This window comes from Triturus cristatus, chromosome 10 (genome assembly GCF_964204655.1).
Source record: "Triturus cristatus chromosome 10, aTriCri1.1, whole genome shotgun sequence".
Lineage (NCBI taxonomy): Eukaryota > Metazoa > Chordata > Amphibia > Caudata > Salamandridae > Triturus > Triturus cristatus.
In genome coordinates, this window is record NC_140593.1 from 1,128,655,671 (window position 1) to 1,128,673,412 (window position 17,742).

The 17,742-nt window shown below is 43.2% G+C and overlaps 1 protein-coding gene across 1 annotated transcript in view; it reads left to right on the plus strand.

Annotated features, from left to right (window-relative positions):
- SYNGR3 (synaptogyrin 3) overlaps positions 1 to 17,742 on the plus strand; it is a 267,227-nt gene that overhangs the window by 232,134 nt on the left and 17,351 nt on the right. Inside the window, exon 3 of the mRNA XM_085629386.1 lies at positions 1,792 to 1,934. Within this exon, the coding sequence (XP_085485512.1) occupies positions 1,792 to 1,934 (143 nt within the window). The remainder of the gene's footprint in view (positions 1 to 1,791; positions 1,935 to 17,742) is intronic.

Sequence of the window (17,742 nt, forward strand, 5' to 3'; positions counted from 1 at the left end):
AAAGATCCTGGAACTCCAAAGCAATGAAGATATTTTTGGGAAAAAATGCACCGCGAATATACCTGAAAATATTAACATTCTTTAGTAGAGGAGTGGGACAAACTTTTTTAAGTTTGAGTAATGAGCTTACTGATGACCTTGGTTGTCCAAGAATGTATGTGGTTGAAAAGAACCCTGATTTAGGAGTGTGTTCATTGTGACACCACCCCGAATTAGGAGTGTGTACTCTAATACATCGAGTGCAAGCACTACTGTATTCCCATCCGCATTCTTGAAGTTAAGCACCTTGACTTCGGCAAGCACATCCTTTGTTGTGCCTAATGCAAGAATCATTTCTTCACCACAGCCTTCTCCTTTTCAACCAGGTTACAGGACTGACAGTTCCATGCCAGATTTTCAGGATAACCCTTCACCCATAATCAGTCTAAAAGGGAATCATTTACATAGCCAATAGCAAACCTTATTTATGCCGTTGAGCCACGTTTATATTTTTGTGCATCATTAACAATGTGCAGACTGCATTTTCGCACTCCATTTCATACGTATACACTGATATAGTTATGTTGATTTTGAAACAAATTTCCTCTGATGTGTAGAAGTGTGTTTTTCTGATGCATGCTAACTAGGTCACAAATTAGATACAGACACCATCTTTTTCAAGCTGGAAGTCACCCCTTTCATTCATGCTTCCCCCCGCCCATCTCCTCGCCACACAAACTCTACAGTACCAGTCAGGCTGAAATGTACTGGTCTCCACTCTTATTGTCATTATCCTCCAAACATCTAACAAGGTTCTTCCGTTCATTCACATAACACGTTATTCTTCATGTATCTAGATTTGTTCTAGCATCTCCAGACAACATCAGCATAGAGGGAGCTGAAAATTATCTCTGTAGTGGGATAATGATTGTGTTAAGGCAATGTGACATTTATTTTTCATGCGCTTTGATTTTCTGATGAAATGTTACATTTGCTCACACCAATGTGAGTCTGCAGATTCTGTAATTTCATATGCAGAAATAGAAACATCTTGATTTTGGGAAGGAGGGAGAGGTTTTAGAGAAGAGTTTTCTGTTCTTCTTGGGGTGCTGTCCATTACTCTCTTGATTTTGCTGCCTACCAGGGGGCATATTATCAAGAAACGGCGTTAAAATTATCGCCGCTTTAGCGGCAGAAAACTGCCGCTAAAGCGGCGATAATGGGCTTGATAATATGCCCTTGAGAATTCCCATAGAAGCCCATGTTCTGGTGTCAACATGGGCTTCTATTAGAATTCTCTGCGGCATATTATTAAGCCCATTATTGCCGCTTTAGCGGCGGTTTTCTGCAACTGAAGCGGCGATAACTTTAACGCTGTGCTTGATAATATGCCCCTTGGTCCTTAAAATAATTTCTGTTTATAACCTTGCTTTAAGAGCCTTCATGGCATTGACTGCGTACCACTTTATTTTAGAATTCTGTAATAAAAACTTTAAATTTTTTTTATTGGTCTAGAACTCGATTACTCATTTACTTAATAAATTGTGTTATCACTGTCTGTAATCCGGTAAATGTGGGAACTTTAGTTGAGGTAAATTTTGGGGTGTCTAAAATCTTTGGGCTCCCACACCAAAAGTGTAGAAAAACCTCAATTGAGAAATGTTGTTGGCCATAACCCTTCTGTGTGCAGGCATTTCCGATGATACAGGTCATGGTATGCACCAGGATTTCATTACGTCCACTGCATGCTGTATGTTTGTGTCCTGGTTTGTAGTATACAGGAACACCCACTTTTGTCTTTCAATGTTACAGGATTCTGGGCTTTCCTGTGGTTTGTCAGCTTCTGCTTCCTGGCTAACCAGTGGCAGCGTTCGGAGTCCAACGCCAGCACAGCGCAGGGAGGAGACGCAGCCAGGGCGGCCATCGCTTTCTCTTTCTTTTCCATCCTCTCCTGGGTAAGTACATTGTCTGATCATCCTATGATTGTGGGATATGCCTCTCCTGTGAGGAGACATTGGGAAGCAATGGGAGGAAGGAGGGCTAAGCCTTTCTACGAGGCCTACGTGTCCCCTTCATCAATAAGTGTGTATCTATATTATGGTGACTGCTCCTTTTTCAAATTGGTCAAAGAGAGAGAGATGGTGTGTGTATATTGAGTCCATGACACCACGCGTGGGTATTATTCTTGAACAAGAGACTTTATTATGTCTGTGTGGGTGGCAAGACATCAGTTACTTTTTACTGTGGGGAGGTGTGGTGGAATGCTGAGAATAGTATGGGAGGAGGGCAGGATGACAACAATGTTTTTTAATTTATTTTTTTGAATGTGAGTGGTTAGTTTGACCAGAGCGGGTTGGCAGAAGGTAGCAGGGAGGGGACGGGTGTGTAGTACATGATTTCCCCATTACTCCTCCATTTGTGAATAGAAGGCTGAGCTAAAATGGAGAGCATACATAATATAAAAGACGGTGTCACTGTGGATAAAGGGGATGTCTTTTAACGTGACGATAGTTCTAAGTGACATAACGGACATAATGCTTTGCTCTCTATTCAGTGTCACAGAGAACTCCTTGATAAAGAACATCCCTGTTATTCATAGGTTCCCACCTTTAATTGTAGGACCACGATTATAAGTGGGCCGTATGGGGGTGAGGTATGTATGTATGTATTATAATTTATGTGGTGCAGTGGTTACTCCAACGGAGTGTCCCCACGCCTTAAGATTCCACTCTAACCAGTAACCTCAGCTAAACTATCTAAAGAAGAGGCACAACATTAAAGTTGTCTAAAGAACCAAGTTTTTAGCTTCTTCCAAAAGATTATTTCGGTCTACCGGAAGTGAGTTCCACAATTTAGCAGCCAGATAACTGAAAGAGTAACCCCCCCCCCCGCCCCCCCCCCCCCTCCCCTTCATGCTTTAGTGATCCTAGGACAGACTGCCTGAGGTCTTCAGACAATGAGTGGGATGGTACGACTTAATCAGGGGATGCAGATAACCAGGACCTCTCAAATTTTTAATTCTGTGGCAAAAACTTTGAAAGATATTCTTTCCCTCATCGGGAGCCAATGTAGTCTACTCAAGGCAGTGACCATAGAGGTGAATCTGGGGATGTTAAGCAACATGCTTGCCGTAGTAGTCTGAACACGTTCCAGAGCTCTCATTCTACCTTGGGTAAACCCAAGGTAGAGCACATTACAGTAGTCCAGTCTGGACACCAAGAGAGCTTGGACCACAGTTTTCTTTTGTTCGCATCAGGAAACAGTCCCAAGATCTTGCGCAGCATCTTTAAGATGCCAAAACAAGCCCCCATAAGGTTGACAATCTGGTTATCAAATGACAGGTTATTGGCAAACCAAATTCCTAAGATTTTAGTCTTTGGTTTAGGAGTTAGGATGGGTCTCAGCACATCCGACCACCATGCTGTGGACCAGATGGAGGGCTGGTTCCCACAATCAGAACTTCTGTTTTTCCAGCATTTAAGTGTCAGACAACTGCGGTCCATCCAGCCAGTTATGCCTACCAAGCAGTTCCTAAAGTTGGCTGCAGAAGGACCTTCATTCTGTGCTAGAGAGATGATTAACTGGGTGTCATCGGCATAAGACACGATTGTGACACCAAAAGGATCCACCACATCCACCAGAGGATGCATATATAAATTAAACTGGATTGGACTAAGGGTCGAACCCTGTGGCACCCCCTACCGTAAGGAGAAGATCTCTGAAGCCAAAGACTGATGGATCACCTGAAAGGTATAGTTCTTGGAGGAAGTTGGTCATCCATGTTAAGGCTACACCTCCGGCACCGAAACCCCACAACCACTCAAGAAGAAGGCTGTGTGACACGGTGTCGAAGGCCGCACTCAAGTCCAATGGGACTAATGCAGCTGTCTTGCCCTCATCAGCCATGAGTCTCAGGGATGCAAAAGCAAGCACCAGTGCTGATTCAGTGCTATAATGGGGCAGATTGAGTCTATTGCAAAAGCTTTTTCCTCTCCATATATTCCGTCAATTGCTGGTTGACATGCTTTTCTGCTATCTTCGAAAAAAAATCGGAAACAAAGAAATAGGTCTGAAATTTTTGGTTTTAGCAGGATCTAAATAAGGTTTTTTTTTAGAAGATGAATAACTGCTGCATGTTTCCACTGAGAGGGAAACTGGCCAGTAGTAAAAGATTGATTGAGCAAGTCACGCAGAACAGGTAGAATCCGCTCCATGCCAGAAGCCACTCTAGTAGGTGGAGCAGTGTCCAGGGGAGAGTCTAATTTGATTTTAAGAACGAAAGGATGAAGTTCTTCGATAGAGAGGGCATTTAACCTAAAAGAATCCTTGAAAGAGTTCGATGGCAAAGACCAGTGGATACGAGGCAGAGATTCTCTGGCTTCTACCAGAAATTACATATAGATCATATCTATTTTGTCAGAAAAAAACTGGACACATTGATCACAAGTTTCTACCGAAATAGTGGCAGAAACACGCCTCAGAGAAGAAAAAGATTTGACTATCCCAAAGATCTCCTGTGGAGAGTACTTGGAGAGCTCGATCTTCTAGGCAAAAAGCTGGCTTCACGTATGCCGAATTACAGCATCGTAGTCTCTTAAAGACTTACGATAAATATCTTTATCTGCAATATTATAGTTTTTCCACAAAGGCGTTTAAGCTGTTTACAAGATTTCTTCTTTAGATGTAGCTCCTCTATGTACCTCTCTGCTGAGAGGTTCAAACGAACTTAACTACCCTTTTTTTCTGGAGCAATGTCATCCAAAGCCTTGCGGATCCAGGAATCCACCTGAGATTAGCTAGATGGGTCTCTTCTTTCAGCGAGGGACATTTGGATGGAAAGACTGCAGTAAAAGTAGAAGCAATAACCCTGAACCGGTTCCTAGTGTTATGGTGCTGATCTAGTACAAAAGGGGTGGTCAGAACATTCATAGAGACCCAAATGGGAAGAACATAATGAGGTATTTGCTAAAGCTTGTCAGTACCAATCAATCAATCTTTATTCGGATAAAAGAACATATCCATAAAAGTACAAAAACATAAAATCAAGCTGGTCAGTACCATTACCCACGTTCAGAATTGAACCAAAATTTATGTTATGCCTTTTTTTGGGGCCTTTTCTCTCAATACATGTAAGCAGGTTTGAACTGTTGACATCTGTTGGGGGGAAAACAGGAGTGCAATGATCATTACAAAGCTCTGAATATTGAGCAAAAAATCCCGTTTACAATGTTATAGAAATTTCACCCGCTACTTGTAATCGGGGCGAGTATGATGTGCCTGGTGTGGATCCACCGGTGGTCTCCAGCGATGCAGATGGCTCAGTAGCTCAGCCCAAAAAACAAAGCTTTACAAATGTAGGTGAACAACTTGTTACATTTAACTCTATCATTAATATTTTTAGTTACAATAATTACAGCCATGCAGTGGCATACCTCATACCAGCCCAAATTACTGCCCCAATATCATCGATCACAACACATCAGATCGACCTCCCTGGCGGACCGGCTTCTCTTAGCTCCCATCAAGATGCAGTTGGTTTGGGGGATGATCACTGCAGTTTCAAGGCTCCAGCTCTTGGAACACACTGCTTTTGCACTAAGTTGGTGCTTAGAAAAGTAAGCACTTAAAGTCCTAATTGCAGGAACAGTAATAAGTCCTCCAGGCACAATATTGAGCTTTTGGCATACTCCACGTCCAATAATTAAATATACATTTTTTGGCAAGGTGAGCCTTTTGGAGGCATCAGACCTACCCATGTCCTCCATCAAGTATAAAGATCTTTATCTGATGTAAAGTTTGGTAGCAGTTGAAAACTTTCCATTTTTTTGCAGGGAAAATGTAAAACTGGATGATCTTTCTCTCACAGATTTTCCTCCACCAAACAGAAAATTCCATAGGTAGATTTGCCTCCATACATAGCAATTACCACGAAATTGGAATGATTCCCATTACCACCAAAAACTAAATTAGTCTCTTTGACTCATTGCTAAATTTCTCTTCTAGCTCCTTCATTTCTTACCTCCCCCCTTGCATCACAAGTACTTTGAAGCCATTGCCTGCGTCCGGGCTAAGCAACAATAATAAACAAAATGAAAAATAAACAGTCAAAAGAGTGAGGTAGGAGTGGGTTGGAATGGGCTGCCAGAATCTCTACTGGACATTTCATTTTTCACCTTAATGTGAAGAGTTTGTCCTAATTTTGCATTGTGTGTACTATGTGTTCTAGGATCTTCTAATAAACATTGCCTGTGTGCGTGTTTTTTAGATCTGGGTTCTGACAGCGCAGCTATCCAACAGACCTAATGCTTACAATTTTCATAAAATAGACTTTAACTCTTTCCCTAAGCACTGCCCTTCTTTTGACCAGCCTGTTTCAGCCTTTGGCTTGAGAATTATTCATCTTAGCTCAGCCCAGTGGAGTATTCATCTCTCACCAAATGCTATTGGCTATTGAGTGTATCCCTCTGCCTCTACTTGCATACTCGCATTATCCTACATAAGGTACTATTTTACTACTTTAATCCACTTTATTTGGAAAGGAAACAGTAACAAGAGTTTATCTAAGGTATTTCTTGTTTTGATGTGATGCACTTATGCTGCATTCGTTAGCACATTAAACTTAGAACTGTTGGTATAGCCAATGCTTGTTATGTTTTTTCTCACTAAACGGTAAGCATCTTCCAGAGCAGCGTTTTCGAACGCCAGCAATGCAATCATACATTATAATAAACAGAAGATAAAAGGAGTTCCACTTTTTAAGTGGGACCTTCGCTGGTTCGAATTCCCTCCGCTGATGCATGTAATGTTGCAAGCCGTCTGGAAGACAGTCAAAATGTTTCCTATTTGCACCTGTTCTCTAGCTGTGTCGTCAGCCTATCCACAGTGGGATGTTTCTAAATAGAATTAGAATTTTATTTTAGGAAGGTCCCAGATAAAGACACCATCTGGCATCTTAACGTTGGGAAGGAGGGTTCAGAAATAGGCGGCTTTCAGGGACTTCTGCTGGCGTAGTGTTCTCAGAAGGTGCATTTGTCAATGTTCTTTTCCAGGAGATGCTAGCACCTGGTGGTGTCGGGCTGTGAAAAGCAGACACCCAGGGCCCTTGTGCTCAAAGCCAGACCATCAAGAAAGGTTTTGTGTGCTCGACGCACTAGATACGTGTGCACTGTGACACACAAAGGGGCTTATTTACAAGCCCTTTGCGCCACTTTTGCATCATTTTTAACATGGGAAAAGTGACGTACGGGTGGCGCAAGGGGCTCGTAAATAAGTCCCAAAATATTTCACCAAGCATACGTTTGAAATCTGATGCACGTTGTGCCCTGTGCCCTAGACGTCGATTGGGGTTTGCCAAGAGTAGAATCTGCTATCCCTGGCTTGGTCTTTACTAGCTCTAGTCTCAAGAGTCATGAAAACAGTGGCAGGAAGAGAAGGTAAAAAAGGGCTCAAAGAACCCTATTCACTTTCAGTAGTTTCCACTCCTTGTTCTGCCCCTAACGCCTCAGCAATAAATACTTAGTTTTTGAGTAGCTAAGAGTTGACAAGGGGCCAAACCATTTGTCATCAGTAGTTAAAGGGTGCATGATGCCACTATTGCTACCCGTGCCATTTTAATGCATTGGTATACATGCCGGTGCCACAAACGAGTAGGGGAGGTAGTAGGATAAGGGTTAGCCACATCACCTACCTACCCTAGTAACTACAAACTCCACAAAAGATATAAGAGCTGCTCTAGAGTTTGGCCGAAAGGTTTCTCCATCACAAAAGTGACAGAGTACCCTCTACGCCAAACTGAAGGTCCTCCTGCTTGATTTGCAGAAGGGAGGATCTTTTTGTGTCACAGACGGAGGCTACTCTGTCTCTGCCAATTACATATTCCTTACTCCGTCGAGCCGTTGGAAGTTTGGCCATTTGAGTGCCTGCCTGATTTAGAGTGAGTGGTCGAATCGCCAGTTTTTACTTTCACATCCCGCCATCAAAAACTTGGCGGGAGGTGAAAGGAAAATCTTTCAAATGAGCCCCAATCCCTCAAGGAAAACTTCCATGGTGAGGAATCATTAGTCTTTTTTTATTTTCAAGAACAAAATCCTGCTTTGGGATTTTGGTTTTGAAAATAAAAAAAACGTATTGCAAGTGTGACCATTTGCACCATCATGTTGACGAAGCCGCACCGTACACTTTCAATACATTGACAGGAACCGCCATGACTTTGGCTTCTGCCAATCGTCAGAGATATCCGCTAGGCGGCAAACATCTCTAAATTCAGAGTGTGGTTACTTTGAACCCTAGATCAGGCTCATAGCCAACAACAGTGGAATAGAAAGGATTTGGATACGTTGATCCAATATACAGAAAGCCCCTACTAGAAACCACTATGTGATCTTGAAAAGACTCTCACCCACATGTTTTGTGTCATGCTTCATCATGTAGTCCTTCTTCCAGAATGACCATGCCTCTGGATGGGCTCAGCCTATAAGGGAGCTCTTGATATTTCCAGTCTCAGGGACCTTGCAAAGAAATTATGGTTTAAATTACCTAGGAGGCTGCCCAAACAATACCTTCATTGGTGAGGTCCTCTGGTAAGAATAAAAAAATAGTGTGACGCATAGAGATGATAATTATTCCAGCTCATATTGTTTCTAGCTCACTTTCATTTTTGTAGACACATGCTGTTGCATCATATTCTCATGCCTAATTTAAGATTCACTTACCAACTTGTGTGTCAGTGCCATTCACACCTCCGCGCCAACCTGCAACCCTACCACTCTGTTTTTTGTAGCAATAGCTAGTTCATTTAAAAATGTTTTTGTGGGATAGTACTCGAAATATTAACCAAATGAAAACTCACAGCCAATTGTTATTCATTAGTGGCCCATCTTTGTATTAACTATTTGCGGATCAAGAGTTTCTTGCAGAAGATCTTGGAAAAAACAATCATTTAAATTGGAACCCTGTAAGCTTGTGATACCAATACATCATATTATTTTCAGAGAAATGAGGCTCTGTATTCTTTTCTTCTGAATGCATGCATGTTTCTTTTCAGACCTTTACTAGCCAAAGATAATTAGCTGAGTATTTGCTATGGAGGATTGTAGGAATGTTTAAAACTATAGGTTCCAATGATGTACTACACAAAGGTGTTTGGCGCATGGTCGTTCACAACACTCCTTTCAATGCCTAATCAAAGTACTTTCTTTTGCTGATAAACTCTTCTCAGTGATTTTCAGACCACAGAGGTCATTGAACCAGATGACCTGAGGACATTCTAGATCCCGCTGAGGCATTAGATCAGTATGCCAACTGGAAGGGACATTGCACTGATGTCAGCCTTACAGCTCAACTGGCTGCAAAGCCAAAGAACAGACTGACCCAGAGATACTCGGATAGGGAGAAACTTCACCAGGTGGTTAAAGATGTCACCAAGGAAGGGGACAAGTCACACTACCCCTGTAGTCTAAGGTCACTGGTGGTGGCCCGGCTGATCAATCTGCACTACATGATTCCTGAAAGGATTCCCCATCACCCTCGCACAGTCCTGCCTGTTTCTTCTGTCCCTCACCTGTTCATTAATCAACATTGAAGTGCGTAGCTGCCCTGTTACCTCCCTGCATCTGACTCTCCCTTTTATGCTTTTATTTATTGTGTTTGCAGTCCTAGTCATTTTCTCTATATTTCATGCATTTACCAATTCCTCGGCACCCCGGAATGTCCCTTTCTCTCATGCACGGTGTGACTCAGAACCCTTCTCCCACAGGCACTTAGGTGTCTTTGCACATGTTTTCTCCAAAATACACTGGGCCCAGCCCCCATGTGTGCTTATCCATCTATCCCTGCTTCCTGGTCATTAGCTTCACAAGCCCCAGTTACCCAGCCGAGCCTACGGACAGTCACGGATTGCTATCCTATTCCCTTTCTTATTCTCCTTGAGATGTTACCCCTCCCTCCTTTAGTCAGTAGGATATCACTTTGGTACTCCTACGGTTCCACTGTAGTATTGAGATTTCCCCTTTATCCCTGCCACCTGCTCCACGTAACGTTCACGCAACCTGTTGTACTGGGCTAGGGAACCTCAATGTTTGTTGTCTTTTCTAACATTGATAAGTTTACTCTTGTTAGTGCAGTAGCTCTAAACCTACTCAGTTGCAAACCACTGCTTACTATCTCATTGAGTATGAATGACAAGACACATTTTGTTTAAAGTATGAACGTTCTACACTGTCTCAAAACTAAAAAGGCAGATGTGGCCCTTGTTCAGGGGACACGCCTCTCCCTCACCAAATCAGAAAAGCTTAGATCGCATTGGGCAAGGAGGGTTGTCAGTAGGTGGTGTTTGGTTGCCACCTTCAATATGTCTGCATTAGCTGCAACCTGCACAAAAAGTGTGCTGTGGTGATCCTCCATTGGAAGTCTCTCCCCTATACAATGGTCAATACTTGGTCAGTCCCAGAAGGTAGATATGTTTTGTTAAGCTAAGGAATGCTGTAAGAACATAGATTCTGAGGTCAGTTTTTGCTCCATATTGCAATGGATTGGGATTCCTTTCTTACCTGTCCAGACTCTGTACAAATTTGACAAAACTTAGGGTGTTGTAGGAGGAGACTGGAATTGGCTGCTAACCTGGTTTTGGACAGATCTGGGATGATAGACAAATGTTATAACTCTGACGGACCCCTGTCTTGTGTCTAGATCTGGGATGATAGACAAATGTTATAACTCTGACGGACCCCTGTCTTGTGTCTTAATGTCCAGTAATGCAATGTCCAGTCATGGTCTAGTAGAGCCCTCTGACAAATAATTCATGCATCTTTCACCTGTACATAGCAGGGCATTGTGAATTGACGTATTTAAAGTACATGGTCCTTTTTAACAGTTCATTTCTGACTGTGGCATACTTGAAAGAGGTATTGTAGGCCACAGGTATTTTAGGCCATTCACCTTTGTTTGTGGACATTGCCGTGGACACATATCATGCATACTGGGGGACAAAGGCAATGAAGGATAGAGTCCCTGAAGGCAAAAGAACCCTAGATTTGCATGTGAGTGTTTATAATGAAAATTAAAAACTGTTGCATCAGCCCTGGTGCGTTGGATGGCAGGGAAGGTGACCTGGCGAGGGCTGTTATTGTGTGACTCTGCAATGGCGATGAAGGAGTCCCAATGTGATCAATCCAGATTGGAGGGCTCTATCAAATCCCTAACCACTGAGTACAAACATGACCCATCACCTGACATTTGACTTACATTAGAAACTGAAACATTTGCTCTTAACATGCTTTTTACCTTGGCTGCAGAGAAAGCACTGGTAAAGATGAAATGGAAATACTACAAAAGAGGTCCGACATCTTGTGTTCCAAATTCAGCATGGGAAGCACAACTATCTATATCTCCTATCTGAAACAGTTCAGGGCACCTACTGAGACATTCAGTGGTCATCTCTGAGGCCTAGCCTTCCTTTTATGAAGTGCTGTATGACTCGAATCAGGTGGAAATGACGTTTTCCGGCTGTTTGACTGCCCTGTTTGAATGAGTGGTGGGCTTCCTAGAAGGTCTGATTACTAGCTGCAGCCATTTCTGATACGCCTAGTGTAGATCCCCAAAGGAAGAATAGTTCCCTGGTGAATTCTGTAAATTCTGCACAACTCAACTGGTCCCCATATTATATAATGCTTTCAAAGAGGCTGAGGAGTGCAGCTCCTTATGCGCTATCTCTAATGAGGGCATCATGCCCCAGGAAGGAAAACAAACACTGGAATATGGGAGCTATTAACTAGCTCGTCTTTCAATATTTATTTGTAGATTGTAGCTAAGATCTTGGCGACTAGACTAAAGTGGATCAGAAATTGACCACTCCTCTGGGAATCATCTGAGAATTCGGATGCATCTGCTGTGAAGAGCCGAGGGCCTGAAGGAAGACCGTCTGCCTTGATGGTAAAAGGCCGTTGACTGAGATTCATGTTCTGAGTGATATATAGATTTTGCTTAGGACAAGATTTAATGTCCAACGTCAAATGTCTGTATTTTTGTGTGACTGTGCAGCTGTGAAGTTTTTTTGTCCTGCCTTATATTGATTAGAAGAGGCATGAGAGAAGGCTGTCCTCTGATGTCACTTTTCTCCCTGATTTCACTGGACCTCCTGTCCACAGCAATCTGTAATTTAGCACACATCCAGGACATCCTCAGACCTGCTAAGTCCTTCTGATGTGATGATGATATACTTATGACAAGGGCATCCTGGCACCAACTCTTTTCTCCCTCTATATCAACCAAGTAGTTGAGTTTCTATTGCAGACCCCAGCGGATGCACCAACCAGGGATAAAATTGTGACCCTTTTATTTGCCAGTATCTAAAACTCCTGAAGGCTTACAACTGCTCTTAAATCAATTTAAAGTTTTTTGCGAAATGCTTGGCCTTGAGATCAACACATTAAAAACAAAGTGTTTGATGATAAACCCCATAAAACTTACAAAGGGCAAAGGACCTTAGACGGCGTCCCATTAGAAAGGGCAAGCAACTTTGACTATCTAGGTATAAAAATATCTGATATGTTGTGGAATTCACGTATAACAAAGGCGATTCTGAAGTACAAGCAAATAATAGGGGCCCTGAGGAAGGAACACTGTACATCATTTAGCAAACCAGCCGCAGCGGCTCTTCAGATCTATGATTCTAAAGCTGTGAGCTGTGCCTTATATGGGCCCGAAATGTGGGGTTGCAACAGGCTGGTTGACGTCACTCTAGCAGAAAACGAGTTCCTTAGACATCTGATGTCCCTACCACAGAGTACACCACTCCTGCCACTTAAACTCCAAATCCATTGCTGATATAGCGAAACTACAACCAGTGCTTTTGGCAGAGAATTAGATCCCTGAACTGTTCTCCAATGCTACTGCACTTGAGAAAGTCAAAACCCTTGATGTATTTAACCCCTTGTGAGGTACAGTGGAGCTGTGCTCATGACGAGCTGGGCTCGTCATAACGGTCGCGCCACTCCCACGCGTAATTGATTCCCCGCCTGTGCGGGAGAATCAATTAGTGGGCGGAGTCGTGACGAGCCCAGCTCGTCATGAGCACAGCCCCACTGTGCCTCATGACGAGCTGGGCTCGTCACTAGCACAGCGCCGCTGCCCCCCCACCCCCCCAAGCCGCGGGGGAATTACCCCCACGGCCAAGGGTTAATAAGATAAGCCGTTTAAAAAACATGAAATGTCTACTGAAATGCACTGGGGCAAAGGACCAATGGGATAACACCAACTCCCTCCCGCCTCCCAGTAAAAATGAGTGTTGTGTACTGGGATTGGGTACATCTGTCCGAACTCAGTAACTCCTCGTGGGGTAGGTTAACAGCGGAATTTGTTGACTTCAAAATGACCAGATCACTGGAAGATTATCTGGACGTTATCCAGTCATCTCAAGTAGTTCAGGTACGGAACACTTTCTTTAAAGTCCTTTATCAGTCCATGGCACTGCAATCAAACACATTCCCAGACTTGTCCTTGTTGTTATGCACCTATTGAATCAATTGCACATGTTTTATTCCCCTGTCCAGCTTATTTATCTCCAACAGCAAGATGGCTCACGCCCTTGTGTAAAGAATTGGATACTCGAGAGCCTGGCAAAGCTATGCGTATTCTTAGATCTGATGTCAGACCTTTGCTTTCTTGCTCACTCGCCAAATGTTTAGGCCACATGTGAGGTATGAGAAGGAAAGAACAAAAGTCCTGTTCTCCGTAGTTTTAATTTGTTTTATCAATGCTGTTTTTAAACATAGGAATACCTACTGATGTGTATTTGCTGTATACAGGAGATCCTTGACAGCATAGCAGGCTATATCGCCTTTTTAGATCTTATAGAGGTTTTTGCTGATATTATTTGAACCTGTGTAACTGCATTGTTTATTTTTTAATTTTTTTTATAACAATCGCATCTATTTTAACCAGCATTGTACACCTTCCAGTCGATTTTAAATATTTGTGTAAACATGTATCTAATGTTTACAACTCACTTTTATGGTTCAATGGCTAAAGTATTGTACTATGGCTTTTGACCAGGGCGGCTCCTCCGTAATGGAGGAGGAGCGTCAGCCCACTGCCCAGAGCCAGCAGATTATAAATAAAATGCTAATAACGCAATGTTATTATAATTTTAATTATTGCTGTCTGAGCCGCTCGATGAGTAAAGGGCAGGGCCATGCATGGCAGGGAGGATGAGTATTGTGTACTTATAATTGCGCATGTCAGCTTGGCTGGCCTTCTTAGGCCGGCCAAACAGACATGCACACTTCTATTTCTCCAACCCAGCTGTGTTGCATAGCCGGGTTGGAGAAAAGCCACAGGCTTTACCACTCAGACCAATCCTGGTGTTGCTCTCATGCTAGGTGTAGCATGAGAGTAGCATCTGGATTGGGTGGGGAGTCTGTGCTTTGAGGCCCACCCACTTCTGGAGCGGACGAGAGGCTGGCAGCATCAGTGGGAGCAGAGCAGCAGCTACGTTTAAAAAAAAAAAAAAAATCCTATACACCCTGCCGGTCGCCCTACCACTTTAGATAGGTGGCAGCCGCCTCTGCTTATGACTATCTCTGCCCCAATACCTCATTACCGGCTTTGATATCCTTTATAAAGACCTTTACACAGTTCTCAGTCTACAAAATTAACTGAGAAAACCTGCCATGCCAGCTTCATAACAGGTGGATTCCAAAAGGCCTCAAGTATTTGTGATTTCTCATCAACTGAGGGCTTCATAAAATGGTCATGAACAATTTTCTCCCTTGATGGCTAAGACCCATAATGAATTTGCCAAGCACACACTGCTGCACCAGTCAATGTGTATGGGTAGTCAGGATGGTGGAAGCTCATAGGTTTATTATGTCTTCCACTGCTAATTATTCAATCAATACTAACCTGAATTGACTCTATCAATGTGTTTGTATGCAGAGGATTAAAACCATTACTTATGCCTGAGGAACTTCATAGGCGTACAGGACCTGGAGGGCTTTTCTTGCCACATTTGGGATCTTAATATTTGGCTCATCATTGTCGCACCTGGCTTACTTGATGCCCAAGACAAAGCCCAGTTGGTTGACATTATGAGCAATCTACTGCAGCCCGTCCCTGAAAGTAACTTAACCAATAGCATTGGTGTCTTTATTCATTGGTGACCCTGTCACAGGCAACTCATAGCCCCCAAAGCGGAGTGCAGGCCAAGGCTCCCAGATCCAAATACAAATTGGTCAATGATCAAGCTATTAGTTAGTCTTCTTTAAGTAGTGGTCTCCTTTCAGGACCTGGTCGCTATGATTGTGCCTACTTTACGTATAAGTATTACTTCCTTTTTGCAGTAACTCCCCATTCAGGCTGTCAGGTACGTATGTGTGCTCATACACCTGTAAGCATTACCAGGTGACCTGCTCTAGGGTTTCTACCATCTGTTTTCATTGTGTGTAATGTTTTTCCACGGTCTTACAAGCCCCTTAAAAACAAAAGATGGTATGCAGAGCCTGTTGTCAGCCTGTACTCTGTATTATTGATTACTATTGTATTTCTGGATGTATAACGGGCACTGTTAATAAAAAATTGATGAAAAGAAGGTTCCATCAAACCTCTGAATTTCAAAACGTATATGTAAATTGGAGCGAGTTCCCGAAGAAAAAAAATAATGTCTATATTCTATTGTGGCATATTCAAATATGCTACACAGATGTACAATAATTTTGAAGCAATTTACCCCCATGCATGACTTTGGACACCAGTGCCATAGCCGCAACCAAACTTGGGGGAGGGGCGTTGGAGACCCAGGGTACGGGATTACTCACAAACATCACCTCGTCCTTGCTGGTCTCCCTCAGCTGTCTGATAGCCATGGTCTTCAGTTTGTCTCTGAAGGCTAAGTCCTGCTTTGGTGATTCAGTGGTGCAGACCTCTGTACAAGCAGATCACTCTGATCCTCATGGAACCCCCTCTCAATGCAAGAGATCCAGGCTTGTTGGTCCCATAATGGACCCTGCTACAGAGTGTGATGGCAAATGTCTGGGGAGGCAGGAGAGTTACATTCCACTAGAAAGCATTTCGCAGCTGCGGTGAGGGCACTGCAGGCCTGTTCGATATGACCTCGACTTCACCGCTAGGCAATGCAGTCGTGTATGCTTTAATGGCATCACCTGCTCCTCCAAAGAAACATTGCATCTGTGGAGAGATACAAGCTGAGACATAGACACATTTGCGCCTAGTGAAAGCATCACTCTGAGCTATTGATATCCAAGACTCTTGACAATATATACGGTGCAACCAAAAATGATTTCAGTCTGGCAATCATCCTGATCATTCAGTGGTAGTAAAGCAGTGTATTTGAATGGAAGGATGCCTTGCTCCTAAATTAAATATACAATGTTATCCTATCCTTTTGTAAAACGGTATATCCATCAAGTGTATTGCTGTGATCTACTTTTCTTAACATATTTAAAACTATCCCCTGACCTGATGTACCGTCCTCCACAAACCACTCCTTTGAACATATCTTTTGTAAATATCAGAAATACCAAAAAAAAACATACAGACAAAACCAGGCCTGGGAACAGAACTGGTTATCATCTCAGCCATTCAGGACCTTCAAACGATTGTTGACAGCGGTGGTTCAGAGGTAGCGGGGTAACCAGGCAGTCCTAAATTTTATTACCAGACTTGCAATCGGAATTTTGGCACCCAACTCCATGCCAAGTTCAAGAGCATGAGTACCATGACAATGATTGTGTTTGGTTAACATTACAGTGACTCTTTTTCAGTGTTATGTCTTTCATCTGCTGTAGCTAGCTGGGGTAGCTAGAAGGGCAGCTGGAGGAGTCCTGTTAGCTGATAGGGTACTCAAATAAGGACTCACTTGATTGGATAATTCCTGGCCTGTGTGGTGGTCACCTCTTCATTTTTCTTTCTGACCCAACTCCGTGCCAAGCAAAAAAGCTTTGCATGATGGATTGGTACAGTGCCGCCTTCTGTTATACAGCTTAAATAACAGCTGACTGTTGAAGTCCATGTTCTGATTCCTGGACCATTAATCCTAAAAAAGATCCACCATTTTCAGGACAGCCCTAGGTATTCTATCTTTCTAGTGACCCTCAACATGACTGTATCAGTTCTGGCACCTGGAGCTCCTACATATACACCACCCAGATGTCATTAGAACATTGAAATGTTAAGTGCTCCATTGAAGACAGTGGAGTGCTCTGGGCTTCTAATGGCTGGTAGACGCCCGGATCATCAACATTCCAATGTTTGTTGACAGCTGTTGCTGCAAACAAAGGCCTCATGGAGCCCGAGGGGAGGAGCAAATTAGAAAATTCTGCCTTCTATGGGCGGAATGTTCTAATAGCCTTAGAACCCTCTGTAGCGGGCTCTACCAGCCATTAAAGGCCTGCTTCCTTGTTAAAGGCCCTGGTCAAATGCTGGCGCAAGCCTTTAATGGCCAGTAGAGCCTGCCACATCGGGCTCTAAGGCTATATTAGACTTCTTCTTGAGACAATTCCGGGTTATTTACCTGTCCTTTAAGTACCTCAATTTGAGTCTAGGCCTCTCTCTGGACAGCAATGTTGCGAGGTACGTCATGGGGTGTCAGTAAAATGGGAAGTGGCTGAGCCCTGGCAAAAACAACCAACCCCCAAAACATTCTGTGTGTATGTTTAATGACCTTTTCTAGACATTTAACTGGTCCATACTTCTTTATTGATACACACAAGACCCTTTTGATGGCACTTGGCACCAACAGAAACAAGCCAG